At 42.6% G+C, this 16,356-nt stretch overlaps 1 protein-coding gene across 8 annotated transcripts in view; it reads left to right on the top strand.

The window, feature by feature from the left end:
• The window catches only part of DTNA (dystrobrevin alpha), a 220,703-nt gene that overhangs the window by 155,142 nt on the left and 49,205 nt on the right, over positions 1-16,356 (top strand). For 4 of the 8 annotated variants that reach the window (XM_070421203.1, XM_070421195.1, XM_070421198.1 and 1 more), the window contains exons 9-12: positions 1,070-1,236; positions 3,703-3,827; positions 9,420-9,503; positions 11,165-11,254. In XM_070421203.1, coding sequence (XP_070277304.1) covers positions 1,070-1,236; positions 3,703-3,827; positions 9,420-9,503; positions 11,165-11,254 — 466 coding nt within the window. Of the gene's footprint in view, positions 1-1,069; positions 1,237-3,702; positions 3,828-9,419; positions 9,504-10,807; positions 11,140-11,164; positions 11,255-16,356 lie in introns of those variants that run through there. The other 4 variants (XM_070421194.1, XM_070421199.1, XM_070421201.1 and 1 more) reach the window with 2 other exon arrangements.

The following is a 16,356-nucleotide window of genomic DNA, read 5'->3' as shown; positions in this document are numbered from 1 at the left end:
TAGTCACCTTCCGTCACGAGGCTGTAATTTCACCCTCTAGCTCAGTACTTCCTGTTGCAGGAAATGGGTTTCGCAGGCCTGTCCCCGAGCAGTTGTCTCTAAATCCAGGACTCACCCTGCCTTTCCCAGGAGCCAGAAAAGGGAGGACCGATGTTTAGTCAGAAGGCAGTACCTCCAGAGCTGGTTATGCCTTTGTGGTTACAGTTGGCTTTTTATCTTCGTTTATTTTCACGTACATTCTTTTCCCTGGCTGGTTAGCCAGAGAATAATGTGACCAGAGGCAAGAATTGTTGTTGTTTTCAATCTTTAGCTCATAGCATAGAGACAGTTACTTGGATTTGATCATTTGTTAGCTTCCAATGTCAACTATTGTACCTTACCTGCTTTATGATTCCAATTTCTGCCAAAGACAGTTGTGTCTCCTGAGCTGTCTGATTAGAACTGCATCTAGATCATTTACTTGTCTCCTTGGGCCCTGCCCATCTGCCTCTTAGGAAAGAAAACAAATCTGTTAGATGGAGGCAATGTCACTCATTAAATAAGCCCATTAGCTGCTTCATTTTTAAAAAATAACTCAATTCTCTCATCTAGTTTTCCTGCTCTCCCTCCATTTTTCTTTCTTTTTCATCCCTCTCCTTTCTCACGTCTCCCTTTTTGCTCTCTCCCCACTGGATGGTCAGCCGTGTTCATCCATGGTGCTGAGTCTCCCAGTGACTGTGCTGGCCTCCTGGAGACAGAGAGCAGTTTGGGGGGGAAACGGGCCAGTTTGGGTAATTTATATTCTTGTAGTGTGAGAGATTGGAGTAGAAAGAGCAAGTGGCATTACAGAAACTTGTTGTTAAAAAGAACACCTATCCTCCACCTCTTTCATTTCTTCCACCTCCACACACACGCCTGAAAAGGGCAGTGAGATGCCTGGAATAAACAATGCTTCTCTCAGCCCAAACCGACTGTCATCTGGCATCAGGGCACACGGCGGAAAAACGCCCTCCCCGTCAGGCTGTGTTTGTCCTTATCCTGGCTCGCACTTTGGTTTTCTTATTTTTTTCTTCATTTGCTGCCTCCTCAGTCTTCCACCCGGTGGAGTGTTCCTTCTGCCACAGCGAGAGCATGATGGGATTCCGCTACCGATGCCAACAGTGTCACAATTACCAGCTCTGCCAGGACTGCTTCTGGAGGGGACATGCTGGGGGTTCCCATAGCAACCAGCACCAAATGAAAGAGTACACGTCATGGGTAAGGCAAGGGCCAGGCAGTGCTTAAAGTTGGATGTGTGCATGCGACCCAGAATGCTAGGGAATGTCAAAGAGGGTGACAGAATTCAGGGGTACACTTACCCTGTAGTCAACATTCCTTCTTCCCCTTCCCTCCGAACCCACCGCATCTTACTGGGATCTCTTTCATAGCGTATCTGAGCCCAGTGTAGCTTCCTGTGACTTAAACTATAGGAAGACTCAAATTACATTACTTCTTGAAATGTAGATCACTCGGTGCTGATTTAGCTAACAACCAAACAGCAAACACCTTCTGGAACATAATCATTTCACAATAAATTAAGGTTCTTTTCAACCTTTGATGGGTCTTTGTTTTGGTTTGCCAGTTTTCGTGTTTTGTGGGAATTGCTTAAAAATGATTGCTAGTTTCTTCTTTCTTAGATTCTGGAGTTCTCTTAAGTGCACAACTGGAAAATAGAGGAAAGACATGTGAGCATGTGGGCTTAATGATGCTGTTCCATTTTACTTTGGGGAAGAGGGATACTGTGGCTACATTAGCAAATCATCTTTCCTGAATAGTGCAGGTGAGCGACCTGCTGAGGGCGACCCGGGAGCGGCTGTCCCTGTGCTGGATGTCTTCTCAGGGGCACATGGCACTGGGTCTACGGAGGAACTTGCCTCCGTGAACTTGATGCTCAAATGGTGGTGTTCTTGTGCTTCATGGGACGGGCATACCATCAGCCCTGCCCACTCCTCTTGAAGTAGTTCTCCCACAAGAAAATGCAAACTTTTTATGAGTTTTTTCCCATATTTGTATGTGTTTCAATTCAATGTATAGTCTTACTTAAAGAGTAACTTGCTTTTTTTAAAAAAGGAAAATCTTCAGAATATGCATTTCAAGTCAGAGTGTTCTTTCCAGGCATGATTATTGGGAACTCATGGTCAGTGTGCATATGTCCATTGCTTAGCACCTGTCAGACTCTGAGTTCAAGGGACAGTTCTTCACTGAGACATCACACACTCAGGCTTCATGCCTGCTCCCAGGCCGCTGTCACTGTCGGTCACATCATATGCTGAGGATATACTGACACCGATGGTGAGACACATTTTAGTATAGATTATAGAACATAGAAGAAAGAACTTCCTGTTTTCTTATTGTCAACATAGTACCAATTTTCAAATTTATTCTATCCCAAATTCTGGAGGGTCGGTGTTTGAAGGTTAATCATTTTTAATTGTTCTTTTATGTAACTGCTAAAATCAGATGAGCCTTTTTCTCAGGGATTGAAGATTCTAAAATTATTTAGGAGGGCAGTGTCTCTACTAAAGCCAGATTAGACTCCTCAAGAAGACGAAGGAGCCCCGATATTTATGCGGTGAAGAGCTTTGTTGTGTTACTGATGTAAGTGTTCTAAGAATTACATCTCCTAGCAAAAACCAAAGTGGAACTTCTTGAGCAGTGCTCCTACTATTAAAGAATGAGGATAAACGCCACATATTACCACTTATGGGCTCTATGTGTAAAAGAAAGTGAGGAAAATTATAAATGGTTACTCATGGAAAGGAGTAAATTATATGTGGTAAATTATTTTTTATAATTTTGGCTGTGGAATTTTAAAGTAAACATTCCACCAATCTAAATGAAAAAGAGGTAGCATGATGCTCTGAAAAGAACATGAATTTTAAATTCTCAAGACTCAGATTGGCCCAGCCGGCATGGCTCAGTGGTTGAGCATTGATCTATGAACTAGGAGGTCATGGTTCGATTCCTGGTCACGGCACATGCCCGGGTTGCAGGCTCAATCCCCCTTGTGGGGCGTACAGGAGGCAGCCAATCAATGACCCTCCCATCATTGATGTTTCTCTCTCTCTCTCCCTCTCCCTTCCTCTCTGAAATCAATAAAAGAAATATATTAAAAATAAAAAGACTCAGATTGAAGTTCCACTCTTGCCTTTAGTTAGGTGTGTCCTACCACGCCTGGAACACCTTGCCCCTGGGTTCCTACAAAGCCTCTTGCTCATCTCCCTCCTTCCTTCTGAGGTGGGAGCAATCCTTCCAGAATCCGGTCCAATGCTGCCGCCTCCATGATTTAAACACTTCACTGTCCCCCCTGCATTGGAGTGAAAGGCCACAGTCCTTATGTGACCTTGTGGGACTTTAATGATGGGCCTCCTGCTCGCCTCTTCTTCCTCCATCTGGAATCACCTTCCCAGCCCCTGAGTTTCTGTCAGACGGACTCCTGCTGTCCACGAAGGCCCCGCTCAGGGTCCTGGGCCCGCCGAGCGCCCCATGTGTCACTAAGCAGCGGGAGCCAGGGGCCTGGCTGGCTTATTTACCACGGAGCAGACTCCCGACTTAGAGTAGGTACTCGAAGAGGATTGCTTGACTGAGTGAATGAATGAATGATTATCTGTGAAAGCAAATCATCTGACAAAATGTTACATAAATATTAGTTGTCCTCACCTCTGTCTTTCTTCTTCTTTCCAGAAATCACCAGCTAAGAAGCTAACGAACGCGTTAAGCAAGTCCCTGAGCTGTGCTTCCAGCCGTGAGCCTTTGCACCCCATGTTCCCTGACCAGCCGGAGAAGCCGCTCAACTTGGCCCACATCGTGTGAGTGTCTCTGCCTCCACATTAAGAGACATCTTTCTCTTTTTTAATTTAAATTCTTTATTGTTTAAAGTATTACATGAGTCTCCTTTTTCCCCCGTGGGCCTCTCCCAGCCGCCCCCACCCCCCAGCACATGCCCTCACCTGCCCCCTGTCTGTGTCCATTGGTTCGGCTCATATGTATGCATACAAGTCCTTTGGTTGATCTCTTACCCGCTCACCGCACCCCCCCTCCCCCCGCACGCCTTCCCTCTAGAGCAGTGGTTCTCAACCTGTGGGTCGCGACCCCTTTGGCGGTCAAACGACCCTTACACAGGGGTCGCCTAAGACCATCCTGCAGATCAGATATTTACATTACGATTCATAACAGTAGCAACATTACAGTTATGAAGTAGCAACGAAAATAATTTTATGGTTGGGTCACAACATGAGGAACTGTATTTAAAGGGCCAGAAGGTTGAGAACCACTGCTCTAGAGACAACTTTCTTTATTGGCATGTGTCCAGATCCATAGAAAAGCAATTTCATATCAGTTGTCAGGAACCATGTTTCAAAATTTAATTTAAAACAAAACAACAACAACAAAAAACACCACTGAATGAGCCCTGGCTGGGTGGCTCGGTTGGGTGGAGCGTTGTCCTGTACACCAAAAGGTTGCGGTTTAGTTCCTGGTCAGGGCACATGCCTAGGTTTCAGGTTCGATCCCCGGTCAGAATGCTGCCTCCACTTCTCTCACTTCTCTCACTTCTCTCTCTCTCTCTCTCTGTCTCTCTCTCTCTCTGTCTTTCTCTCTCTCTCTCTCTCTCTCTCTCTCTCTGTCTTTCTCTCTCTCTCTCTCTCTCTCTCTCTCTTTCTCTTTCTCAAAATATCAATAAACAATATCTTTGGGTGAGGATAAGAAAACAAAGATTGAATATAATGTTTGTGGTAGAGGTATACAGTACAGATGCCCAGCTGTGCAAGTAGAGTGTGCAACACTAATGGATCTCACCTAGAGAGGAAAAAGCATTGTTATAAAATATGGATGTTAGTGGAGTTTGCACAATTGGAAGTTAATGATCAATGGAATTACCGTGGTAAGAAAATTCTAAAGTACACTTTACCTTAATGTCATATGTGCTGAGTCCCAGATAAAAAAGCCCTCTGCTTTAGTTTTCTGCAGAGCCAGTCATCTTAATGATGGCAGTCAACCCGAAGATTGTTTTGTCCCAAGCTGTATACCTTTAGAAGAATCATGGCCGGGTGGGGGCGGGTGGGGGGGGGGTGCGCAGGTCAAGAGGGGATTGGTGGGGAAATTCATCAGAACATCAAAAAGCAGACATTTCAAAAATATTTCTCCAAAGTATGTGTGAGTTTGGTGGACAGGGGCCTGGACCAGGGCACAGGCGCACACACACACACCGCCCCATGCCCTGGAGTCTCTCTCCGGCCCCATGGCCAAGACAGCAGGGGAGGAGTGGTTGTTTCCTTGGTGTTGTCTTGGGCTCAGTTAGGAACGATGCAGTCACAGGTGCCTCAGAAAGCCTCAGGGATAGATGGTTCCCTCCTATGGACGGCCTTGGCCTTTCGTTTGCAAGTTCAGCAGGACCCACGGCTCTGCAGAGCCTACGGTTACGTGTAGACATCAGGAGGTGGGACAATCAGACCTATGGATATTAGCAAGTCACCAAGGCCAAGCTCACGCTCAGGCAGCTCAGAACATGACCCGCAAGCAGCACTGCTGTGGGCCCAGACCCTTAGAAAGCAGTAACTTGCATCTGATGGACCCAAGCAAGTACCATGTCCGTGAACTTGGGATAAATACTCCAGGGCTTTGTTCAGTTTGGTCCCAAGTGGCTTTGAGGGTTCACTGTCCTCAGCATACACGGTCTAGAGGCTACTGTTGCCGGCATGGACTGAGCATCCGAAAACTAATGTAAACCGGTTCTGCACAAGGCAGTTAACTTACTTTTGGAAATTTTGCTACTAAAAATAAACCAGGGGTAAATCAATGTGGAGAGCACCAAAGCGCCAACCACTTTTCAGAAAATGACCTCATCAAGGCTGTTCTCATTCTTACTAAGGCTCAGCTTTCCTTCCCATAGTGAGACCATCACTAACTTGTAAATGAAAGTGAGGGCGGGTCTATGCTCTGTGCTCTGCCACAGTCACTTTCTACCAGACTCGACAGGACTTTCACCCCAAGCGCACAGCGTCCAATCACAGCTGCCTGCCGGGTGTAAGGATAGAGAGAATCTGGGATGTGAATGGCCTGGCTCTAGGGGCTTTGCAGTCCAACGGAAGTAGGATGCTGCCTTCCTTTTCAAGAAAGGGCATGTGCCAGGGGCTAGGGGAGGCCGGGGGAAGGTCAATGGGGGGGAAAAAAGGAGACATATGTACTACTATCTGTAATACTTTAAACAATAAAATAAAAATAAATTTAAAAAAATAAAGAATTAGGAGGTGAGGCAGTGTGGAATAAAATCAGTTTCACACTGCATATCTCCTACTGCAGGGACTTGTACCCAGTTGGCTCACGATTGGGGGTGTGTGTGTGTGTGTGTGGGTGTGCGTGTTAATTGGCTAAGATTTTTTTAACTTTAATTTATAGTGTCAATATGATCTGATGTGTTATTAACTGAGCTAAATGAGGGCTGTATTACACAAGTTGGGTTCTAGGATTCCCTTAAAATACTACACAAAATATGTACTTTTTTCTGAGAAAAGTTCTATATATTGAACCAGATTCTCAAAATAGCCCTTAAATGAAAAGACTGATCTATCCTCATTGTTGATACATTTTTCCAGGGTGAATGTCTTCATTTGAAAATTGTGAAAAATATTTACTTGTTGATATAGCATATAAGAAATTCTGGATGTAGACTGTTCAGTCTCAGAACAGAATCTTTTTTCTATTTTGGGCATTATAGATTTTTTTCTCCCTATTTGTTATTCAAATGTTAATGCCCTAAATAGACATCCAGGTCCTCCTTTTATTTATTTATATTTTGGGTGGGGATACCTAAGACTTCTAATTTTTAAATATGCTATTCACTTAGCTGCTTTAAATTATTATAAGCACATAATGGCCACTTAAGTGGGTGACATTTTGGTATTTTGACATTTGTACTTAGCTATTGTATTGCTTGTAAATGTTGCCATGATTAACAGTCTCTATTCTATTCAATTCTTTGCTGCCCAAAGTGATACTTGGTAAGTAGTTCAATCCTCCCCAGTGTACTTAGAAAAACTTGTAATCATAATTATAAGTGATTATGAGACACAAAACAAGTGAATGGCTAGTTTAAAACTAATTCTGCCTTGAGCTGAACACTCAGTTTAGAAGAAGAATGCCAGTTTTATAAAAATGTTTGCTACAAAGATTTTTGTTCAGGAAGAAAATCTTGCACTAGCCCCCCCATGGCTTTATCTTGTGGAGCCATTTCTTTCTTATAAGAGTAAATGCATGTAAAATTCTCAATGGGACATATTTTTCAGATAAGGCAACTTGCCATTTGATTTTAGTTCCTTTGAAAGCCACTATTTACTCCCACGGTTAGCCCTTCTGTGTCCCAAGTTCAACATTTTTATGATGAACCTTAAACATGAAGCCATTTACTAATTAACTACAACTTTCAGCTTTGCTTTGCAATGACCATGTTTAATAAAGTGAATTTACCAGGCTAGTTAAAAAGCATTGCAAATCTACTTGTTTTCTCATTGCCTGGAGATAGAGCAAGATGGGAAAGTTTAAAAAAAAAAGAGAGAGAGAGAGAGAGGCCCCCCAAAAAACCCACAAATGTTGGTCTAGTTGTGTTTTTTCAACTTTGCCAAAGCTACAATGTAAGATATTTTATTATTTCATTCTGTTTACTGTTTTAAAATCTGATATTCCTGACTTTGGAAAATTCACAGCAGACATTTGCATCAAATTAGCATCCTTCTTGTAAAGTGAAAGTGTTCTGCTCAAGGCAAACTAACTGTGATTCCCTAAGATAAAAATTAAACCATTACCAGTTTGGCTCTTGATCAGGCCAACACAAGTAGACTCTGTAGGCTAGGATTAATTTTTCATCTTCAAATAATTCTACTCAAATATAGAATCATAATGAAATAAAATTTCTTCTGACTCAAAATGATGCTCTGCCTCATCCCCTACCTTTTGAGCTGTCAATCCCATCTCATCTTACCATGTATTACCTTACAGTAAACCTAAAATCAGATTAAACACTGCTTGGAGATGAGATAGGGATCGTAGTGCTTTCATTTTACCTGAACTGAGACACTAGTGATGGGGAAACAATGACAGGATGAAATTAAAAATCAGACAGGGGATGACAGACCTGAGGAGTTGGTGTGTAGGGACATGGACAATTTTGAGGAATGTTGAAACTATTTTTTTTCTCCCACCACATGAAAAAAAAATGAAGTTTATGGGATGCCTTGCACCATGCGCCCTACATAGGCCTCAACCAGATAACAGAAAGTCAGTACACACTAGTACTTGTGGTGCTTACTTGCATCTTCACTTACAACAAAGAGCAAATGAAGCACAAGATGATTTTATAGCCTGGTCCTTCCAGACTGGGCATGTTGGGAGAGCACCATTTTCACGGGGAACTCGGGAGGAAGTTTCCAGAGCTTCGGAAATCCTCTTTTTTGCAGGAGGATGTACATTCTGATCATGATCACGTTTTCAGGGCTTCTCTCTTTAGAAGGCAGTAAATATAAGGCTGCCTCAAAATCCTCGCTTCCTTCAAGAGTATCTATATATATAAAAAGCCAGCGACCATAACACCAGAATGACCCAAATGACCGGTCGCTATGACACCCACTGAGACCAGCAAACCCGCCCAATCGGAGGTGGGGCCAGCCGACCAACCACCCTCAGCCCCGCCCTGATTGGCCTGTCCCACCCCGAATGGCCCCCTCAGCCCCTCTTCCCCACTGGCACCGCCCCTGATCTTCCCCCTACCCCAATAGGGGGCAGGGCTGGCCGGTCAACCTCCTGCAGCCCCCGCTCCTGACCGGCCCCACCCCAAATCGGGCCCCCCACTCCAATCAGGGCAGGGCTGGCCAGCCAACTGCCTGCAGCCCCTCCCCACAGCTGGCCCTCCCCCCAGTCGGCCACCCACCCCAATTGGGGGCGGGGCCCGCCAGTCAATCGCCCTCAGCTCCTTTCCTAAGCTGGCCCAGCCCTAATCGGCCCGATTGAGATGGGTCAGCCAGCCAACCTCCTACCATCTCCTCCTCACAACAGGACCAGCCCCGACCCACTCCAATTGGGACCGGGCTGGCCAGACCCCACCTGTGCACGAATTTGTGCACTGGGCCTCTAGTAGCTCAATGAAATGCCAAGGCTCAGAGCTCACTGATAAACATTCCTATGGTGTCCAGGGACCTGCCTCACAATATTTACTTGAGATTCTTATTTGCAAAGAAATGTAACTTTAAAACATCTAAAAAATTTAATTGGAAAATGTAAAATTTTGTGTTGATCCTGGGTTATGATAGAACTCTGATCTTCCCACCCCCTCTCCTCCAGGGATGGTAGGTAGTTTTTAACCTGCGACTTATACTTGCTTTAACTTTTCATCCACCTGTACTTTGTTATAGGCCACCCAGACCTGTAACCAGCATGAATGACACCCTATTCTCCCACTCGGTCCCCTCCTCAGGAAGTCCTTTTATCACCAGGAGGTAAGTTCCAATCCTAGGACATAGCAAGCCCTCTCTTTGGTAATGAGCCTTGATTCTGTGGCAAGAAAAATATTCTAGTGCAAGCCAAGAGTGGAAGACTATTGTTAGAAACGAGTTATGTAAATTTCTGCCACATGGCTTTCAATTCCATTCATTTGAATGCATTTAAAGAGGAATGGGATGGCTCTTGTGCTTAAAGTCGTCTAGAAACGTGCATTTACAGTGCACCCACAGTAAATGCAGAAGAAGTTTAAATTTTACTACTGACATACATGCATTCTTTTTCATTGAGAAAGTCACTTTCATAGCACTCAGAAAGGTCCATTTCAGTCAGGAAACTGGGGAACTATCTCCTAATTTAAAGCTCCAGATATAAAAGAACCCTCTTCTTGGTGAACTCTGTAGTCTCTGAGGCTAGAGGCCGAAGCTCAAACTTAGAAATGTAGTTTCTACACAATAATGTCGTGGATTATTGGACTTAAACAAAAGGTAGATATGTGTCATCTTTTTTTAACAAGATCCACTCCTGTTGTGAGCAAAGGGCAGGTGAATCCAGTAATTCCTTTAGGGCCAGCATTACAAATATGCAGGGGCCAAGAGGTGCTCTGAGACATTTAATCAAAGATCACAAATAAAGCACCAGAGAATTTTTGTAGAAATACCTGGAGAAGGCCCACGGGAAAGCAGAAACAAAGGTAATGGTAATGGGAGCTATTTGTAAGATCTTGCAAATGCCTTTCAGTAGGGAAAAAAAATACAGTCTCATGTTTTACAAAAACATGTAATCAGTCTTTTCCCTAAGGAGGTGTCTGAGGTACCAATTGCACTGTAGTATCCTGGTACATTCTAGTGAGGATGTGAACACAATGAGACTCAGGACACTGCTTGTTGTTTTACCTATGTTCCGGTACTTGCTCATAGCAGGAACCTGAGATGAAGATGTTCCCCATAATTGTAATTACAGGACCAACGGAACATGGCAGGTCATGGGGTTTCCTTCCTGTAAATTGCAGGAGTTTGCAAAAAGTGGAGTTGAGGACACAGAACCTCCACAGTGAAGTCATAGGCCCTCAGAGTGTGCCTCTTAGCTCTCCTTTTCAGAACACCAGAAATTCAACCATCGTTTCTAAGACAAAATCATAAACCGTGAAGCTTCTAAGAGACTCGGACCTGGGCATCTCTCTAGAGAAGAGCCTGCATGTGTTGAGAAAGATGTTGTGCATTTATTAGGAATCTCTACGTTCTGCAAATGTCAGGCAGAGCTCGACTCCATCCTTACTGAAGGTCATTTTATATCATTTCAGCTCGGGCGGTGCTTATGGTGGAAGCGTCTAGATGGATAACATGGCTTCTTCTACTCTAAAATATCCCTATAACACTTTGAGCTGTTCTGATTCCTCCAGGGTGCATGGTACCTATTAACCCAAAATACGATCACTTCCCTTTTCTCCCATTCTCAGTCTTTTTGGAATGTCCCCTGTGAACCACAGACACATTGTTGAGAGTTTGCAGTTCTTCCTGTCACCAGGGAGATTGGCCCCTGGTGTCTGTGAAGGGTGCTGTTCAATAAAGCTGTGTACACTGAACTTCCTTCCTCTCTGAGTGGGCCTTGCTCTGTCCAGGGGAGGTATTAATGAGGTCTCGTTGTTTGACTCCCTCAGGTTGCCTGAGGGGCTAAGCGCAGCCAGCCCTGAGGCTGAGGAGCATTCGCTTATAAGGTTGTATGTAAATCAGCTTGGGCACTGTGCACGGTCAGTATCCCAGCCCCGAATCACTAACCATAGTGGTAGTTCCATAGCTAGACTGCTGGTCATTCTCCTCCATCACTAAATCCTCTTGTCGTACGTCGCAGGGGAGAGAGAGGTCTTCTGGGGGTTCAAGAGAGTCCATTGAGAATTTCCAACTTGAGCTGGACTTCTCAGCTCTTTCCTCTCTTTTCCACTTATTTGATTGATCTCATGCCTCAAACCAGTATAGATCAGATACTCATCTGTGATGAGTACCAAGCGGATTTTCTTCTCTGGAGGACTCTGCTTTTGCACAACCCCAGATGGTGATTTCTTAGACTTTTAATGAAAGTGCCTCTTGGAATGATCATTAGCACTAACTGGGTCAGGCCAGACAACGCCACAGAGCTGGACCATAGTGTAGTAAAAGACTTGAGGACTTACACCTTTCTGTCCCACTGGGCCATTTTTCCCCCAAAGAGAGCAATCTAATCCTTATTGAAGTAGAATTTCAAAACCAATTTCAAACTATCAGTGCTTAATTTCTATCACTGCATCATGCTAGTGGTGATCCACTGTTTATTTCTTAACCATGTCTGCATCCTAAAATTGATAGAAACCCATAAAGCCAAGTGTAGGCATATGTTAAAGGTCCTATTCTTCCTATGATTGGAATGGAACCAAATAAATGTAACCTAGAGCCCTGCCCTCACTCCTACTCCACCCCAACTTCCCCTCTTAAAATCAGATAAAACCTAAACAAGCCAAGAATGTGCTGATCTATGTTAAGAAAGTAGGGAAGTTTGCCATGCAGATATTTTATTTAGCCTGAGTTTTCAGTCTTCTGTGACAGATCTTAGAAAGATAAAGCAGAATGAGGATGAATTGAAATCACCCTTCAGAATTCTCGCCATAAACTCCTGGCATTACTCAACCTGGAGGCCTTTACAAGCATTCCACTTTGATCTTCAAAGGGCACGAGGGCGTATCTTTGAAGTCTTTTGACATCCGGGTGATCTGACTCACACAGATTTATGAGTGTATAACTCTGGTTACCACCGCCATCTGCTGTATCCTCTTTTCTTATATCCACTTCCAGTTATATCCTCGATTCACTTTTCCCTTAAAAGAAAAGAGGAAATCTCAAAGGCACTCTCCTTAACCCTTTGAAGTCTGTGTGTGTGTGTGTGTGTGTGTGTGAGTGAGTGAGTGTGCGAGTGTGCGAGTGTGCGCGTGCGCGTGCGCGCACGGTGCTGGTTAGCAATTAGGTAGAATGTAGAATGTGGTTCAAATAACATAATTCACCTCATTCATTTCCTTGATCATAACTTTATTCCTAAACCTAGATTATTTTCTTATAAATGCATTAATTATAGAAAAAAGTGGCTGGATCAATGGAAATCTATCATCACCACTAGGAAAAAAGCTCCAAGAGCTATGTATGGTGGGGCAGCAACATTATATAAGCTTATGAAATATATCTCATCACTGTTGCAAATATCATTACTGACCTGGAGCCAGGCCCAAAAGGCCCTTTCCTCCCTTCACTGCCCACAGCATTGTGCCTCTGAACACTTGCCGTCTTTGTTGGTATCATGCCCCCTTTGTAAAATCTTAATTATCCAGCCAAAATTCTTTGCCCAGGTTATGTGAGAGACTTACCTAGGATTTTCCTGTAAAATACATGCATTGAATCATGGCTGTCTTCTTCATTAGCCACAGTAGGACACTCTGAATGTTTAAATAGCTAGATTCTTCTACCCTCGGTATCACAAATATCTTGTATAAGCTTTCTGTTATAGATGCAATCTCTATAACAGAAGCCCCTCAGAAAAGGAATCACATTGGCTGTGATCTACAGCTCTAGCCGGATCTTGTCACTCTTCCAAACGTTAGAAAATTGCTTGAGTCACAGAGTGCGTTGAACACAATCAGATATGCTGTTTTCTGGTTTGTCACAATAACATTTGGTCAGTTACTTAATATTGCATTAGGCTCAGTGGTGCAGATGGGGAAGCCACCCCCCACCCCCCCACCCCCATCCTAAGTGTTTCCCAAACCCTGATTGTTCCCCGTGGGCAGCCTTTGTGAGTTATTTCTGTTGGTTAATTGGTTGGTCAGTTGGTTGATTGGTTTACGTATTCAACCAAAGAGAGGTTAATTACTATGGCTTCTTCGGTTTTTTCAAACACTTTGCTTAACCAAAGATTCTTTACCAAACCACCCAGATTATTAACCTAACTAAAAATGTTCAAACTAAATTTTAAGCATTTGTACTTTGGTAATCAAAAGTGAATAGAAATGAATTTGAGGTACTCAATTCAGCCTTTGATCTAAAAATTAAAGTTTTCTTCAGGGTTATTTTTTTTCTAAGATTAAAGCTCATCCTTTTCAGGAAGAAAAAAATAGATAAATTTATACATCAACATCCTATAACAGATGAACTTATAAATTAACTGGCCTGAGGATTTCTTTACTCTTTCACACATTCTGGGCATGTTGTATGAAATTTGAAGAAAAATCACTCTCTGCTAATATTTCTTTATTCCATGTAGCCGCAGGGCTCCACTAATACGCTAGACTTTTCAAACTTGAAATAGGCCAGTCTTCCCACTCAGCTCTCTTTCCGATGCTAAAATGTTGGTGCATAATTAAAACTGTTGTCATCTCTCTTCTTCACTTCAACCACTTTTATTCTGTTAATAAAGTTGCTTTCGTTGTTGCCTGTGCATGGCCTGTACCTAGCAAACTTCTAGAGACTCTCTTGGTAAAAGTACAATTGATATGGTTTGATGCTGTCTGGGGAAAACATAGTAAACGGAGTGAATCCAATGTAAGCCAAGAATTCTTAGTGTTTCTTCCATAGTACCTGCTTAGGATGGTTTGACTTTCATGCCAGCTTGATGACAATCACCCCACTAGACACTAAATTATTTTCATGCTTGTTTGCTGATGTGCATGTGGCAGATATTTACATTTCAGATCAAAGATGTTGAAAGCAAGAACAGGAAACGGGAACACAATTTTTCAAGAGATTAGCTCCCGACAAAACTGACTTGTGGTCTCTTTTGTATTCTACCTAAACTGTGTAGATGACAGTGAGAAGCAAAATTTCATTCACACTGAGAGTTACTTAAGGAGGGAGCCAACTCTACAGGTTATTCCTCACAAGTCCAAACACCACACAAGTTTATCAGTTATTTGAAATCAATAAAAATGAAAATGTTTTAATTTGCCATGGTTCAATATCATTTTCCTGTTAACCACTGTGATCATGATTGTTGCACATAACATTTATTTCTATAATGCAGCTGCTCCGTGAGACTGCATCCAGGACTTTCATTTCAATTCTTTTATTTTCACACTCAATAAAAGAAAAAATATCTTTGACCAGGGCTAACATAGTAATCCAACATAAGCAGAGGTGGTTCTTAAAAATGTATATTGCAGGTTTAAACAAAAACCCAAGGAGCTTTTGTGTATAGTTCTGTTATCTAGAACCAAAAAAAAAAAATGTTTACACTTGAATAAAACTAGTGGTGTCAGTTGTCACTCTTCAAGTGTAAAGGGTGAATTTAAATAAATAAATATGAAATTTTTACATGCAATAAACATTAATAGTTTAAGAAAAATGATCTTAAATATACTAATACATGCAATAAACATTAATATCTCAAGAAAAAAGATTTTAAATATAATGTTACATGCATTAAACAATTCCTCAAGAAAAATGATCTTAAATCTAATAATATTACATGCAATAAATATTAATATTTCAAAAAAAGGATTTTAAGTATAATAATATTACCAAAACTGTACTAACATAGTATGGTATCACAAAAGTTGTAGAAAATATTAATATTCTGCAAATAACAGGATTACATCTATTTGAAATATTTTTAAGTTGCTCTATCCTTCCAAAACCAGTGTGTGTGCACATGGGGGGGAGGGGGCATCTATCTTTATATATACTATTTTCCAAAGGTCTAAAAGGGAATTGGTGAGAAAATAGAGAATATTTTATAAAGAAAATGTAGTCTAAAGGAATATTTCTGCCTCCTTTTCTCAGCAGAACACATAATCTTCAAAATGCACCTTCTCACACCCTCCAGGGCATGATTGTCACTCCACTCATTACTGATAGTATGTGTGCAAAGGGCTGTGCCTGTACATCGGCAAGGGCCTGGTGCAAAGAAAATGACCACAGTAAGAAAATACATACAAAGTTAGAGATAGCAGTCTTGCTTCTCCTGGGAACTCAGATGAGAAAAAATGTACCAGCTATGATCAAGGGGAGCCTCAGGCAGTTCCCAGTTTCAGAGCTTAAAGAAAGAATGCATTTAGATTTGAAGACAGGGCATGTAGGAGACAGAAGCTTACGGAACTAGATTGACGCGAAAGCCATTGCTGCATTCTGACACACGGACATGGCAGAAGCGTTCATTTCTTGGTAAGAACATGGCTCGTGTGCTTGATCCCAGAGCCCGAGATGAGTTGGACATATCACCTCACTTCTCCAAGCAAGCTGCCGAGCTACAAAAGGAAAGTTTAAAAATCCAGAGTATTCTGTACAACATCGTGAGCAGCCATTGCTTTGAAGAGATCATAACAAACTACACATTGTCACTATTCTCACAACTCAGGAGGAAAACTTTTCACGTTGCCTCTTTCTTCAAACGCCTTAGGAGCTGCCAAAGGAACTCTGGTGAAGGCACTTCATGTGAAGAGTCTTTACAGACCCAAGTTTCATGTGAAACCTGCTTCCCCATCAACTCTCCAAGTCCCCGATCCGTTTCATTTTGAAGGAGTATTTGGTTTTGGTTTTGATTTGTTTCACTCATGCACTTGACTTCCTCTCTACCTGGTCATAATTTCGGCTTCCCAGATATAAGTCATGAGGAGCAGAATGTAAGCCTAGTTTGTGGAAGTACAGAAACTCTGTGGACAGCGAGTTCCAATACTCAGAAGCACTCCTGGTGCTAAGAGCTGTAGCAAAACAAAATAAATTGTTTCTTTCCACAAACTCATAAATACTGGTAGTGTCATCCCCATATTTTCCAAGAACCGATTCCCAAGAATTCATGGGGGAAGGAAAAGGAGCATGAAAGGACTTAAACCAACCCTGG

This window comes from Myotis yumanensis, unplaced genomic scaffold (assembly GCF_028538775.1).
Source record: "Myotis yumanensis isolate MYYU_CA2020_CCGP unplaced genomic scaffold, mMyoYum1.0.hap1 SCAF_7, whole genome shotgun sequence".
NCBI classification, from domain to species: domain Eukaryota; kingdom Metazoa; phylum Chordata; class Mammalia; order Chiroptera; family Vespertilionidae; genus Myotis; species Myotis yumanensis.
The sequence above is the reverse complement of the archived record's forward strand: the minus strand, read 5'-3'. Positions and strand labels throughout refer to the sequence as shown.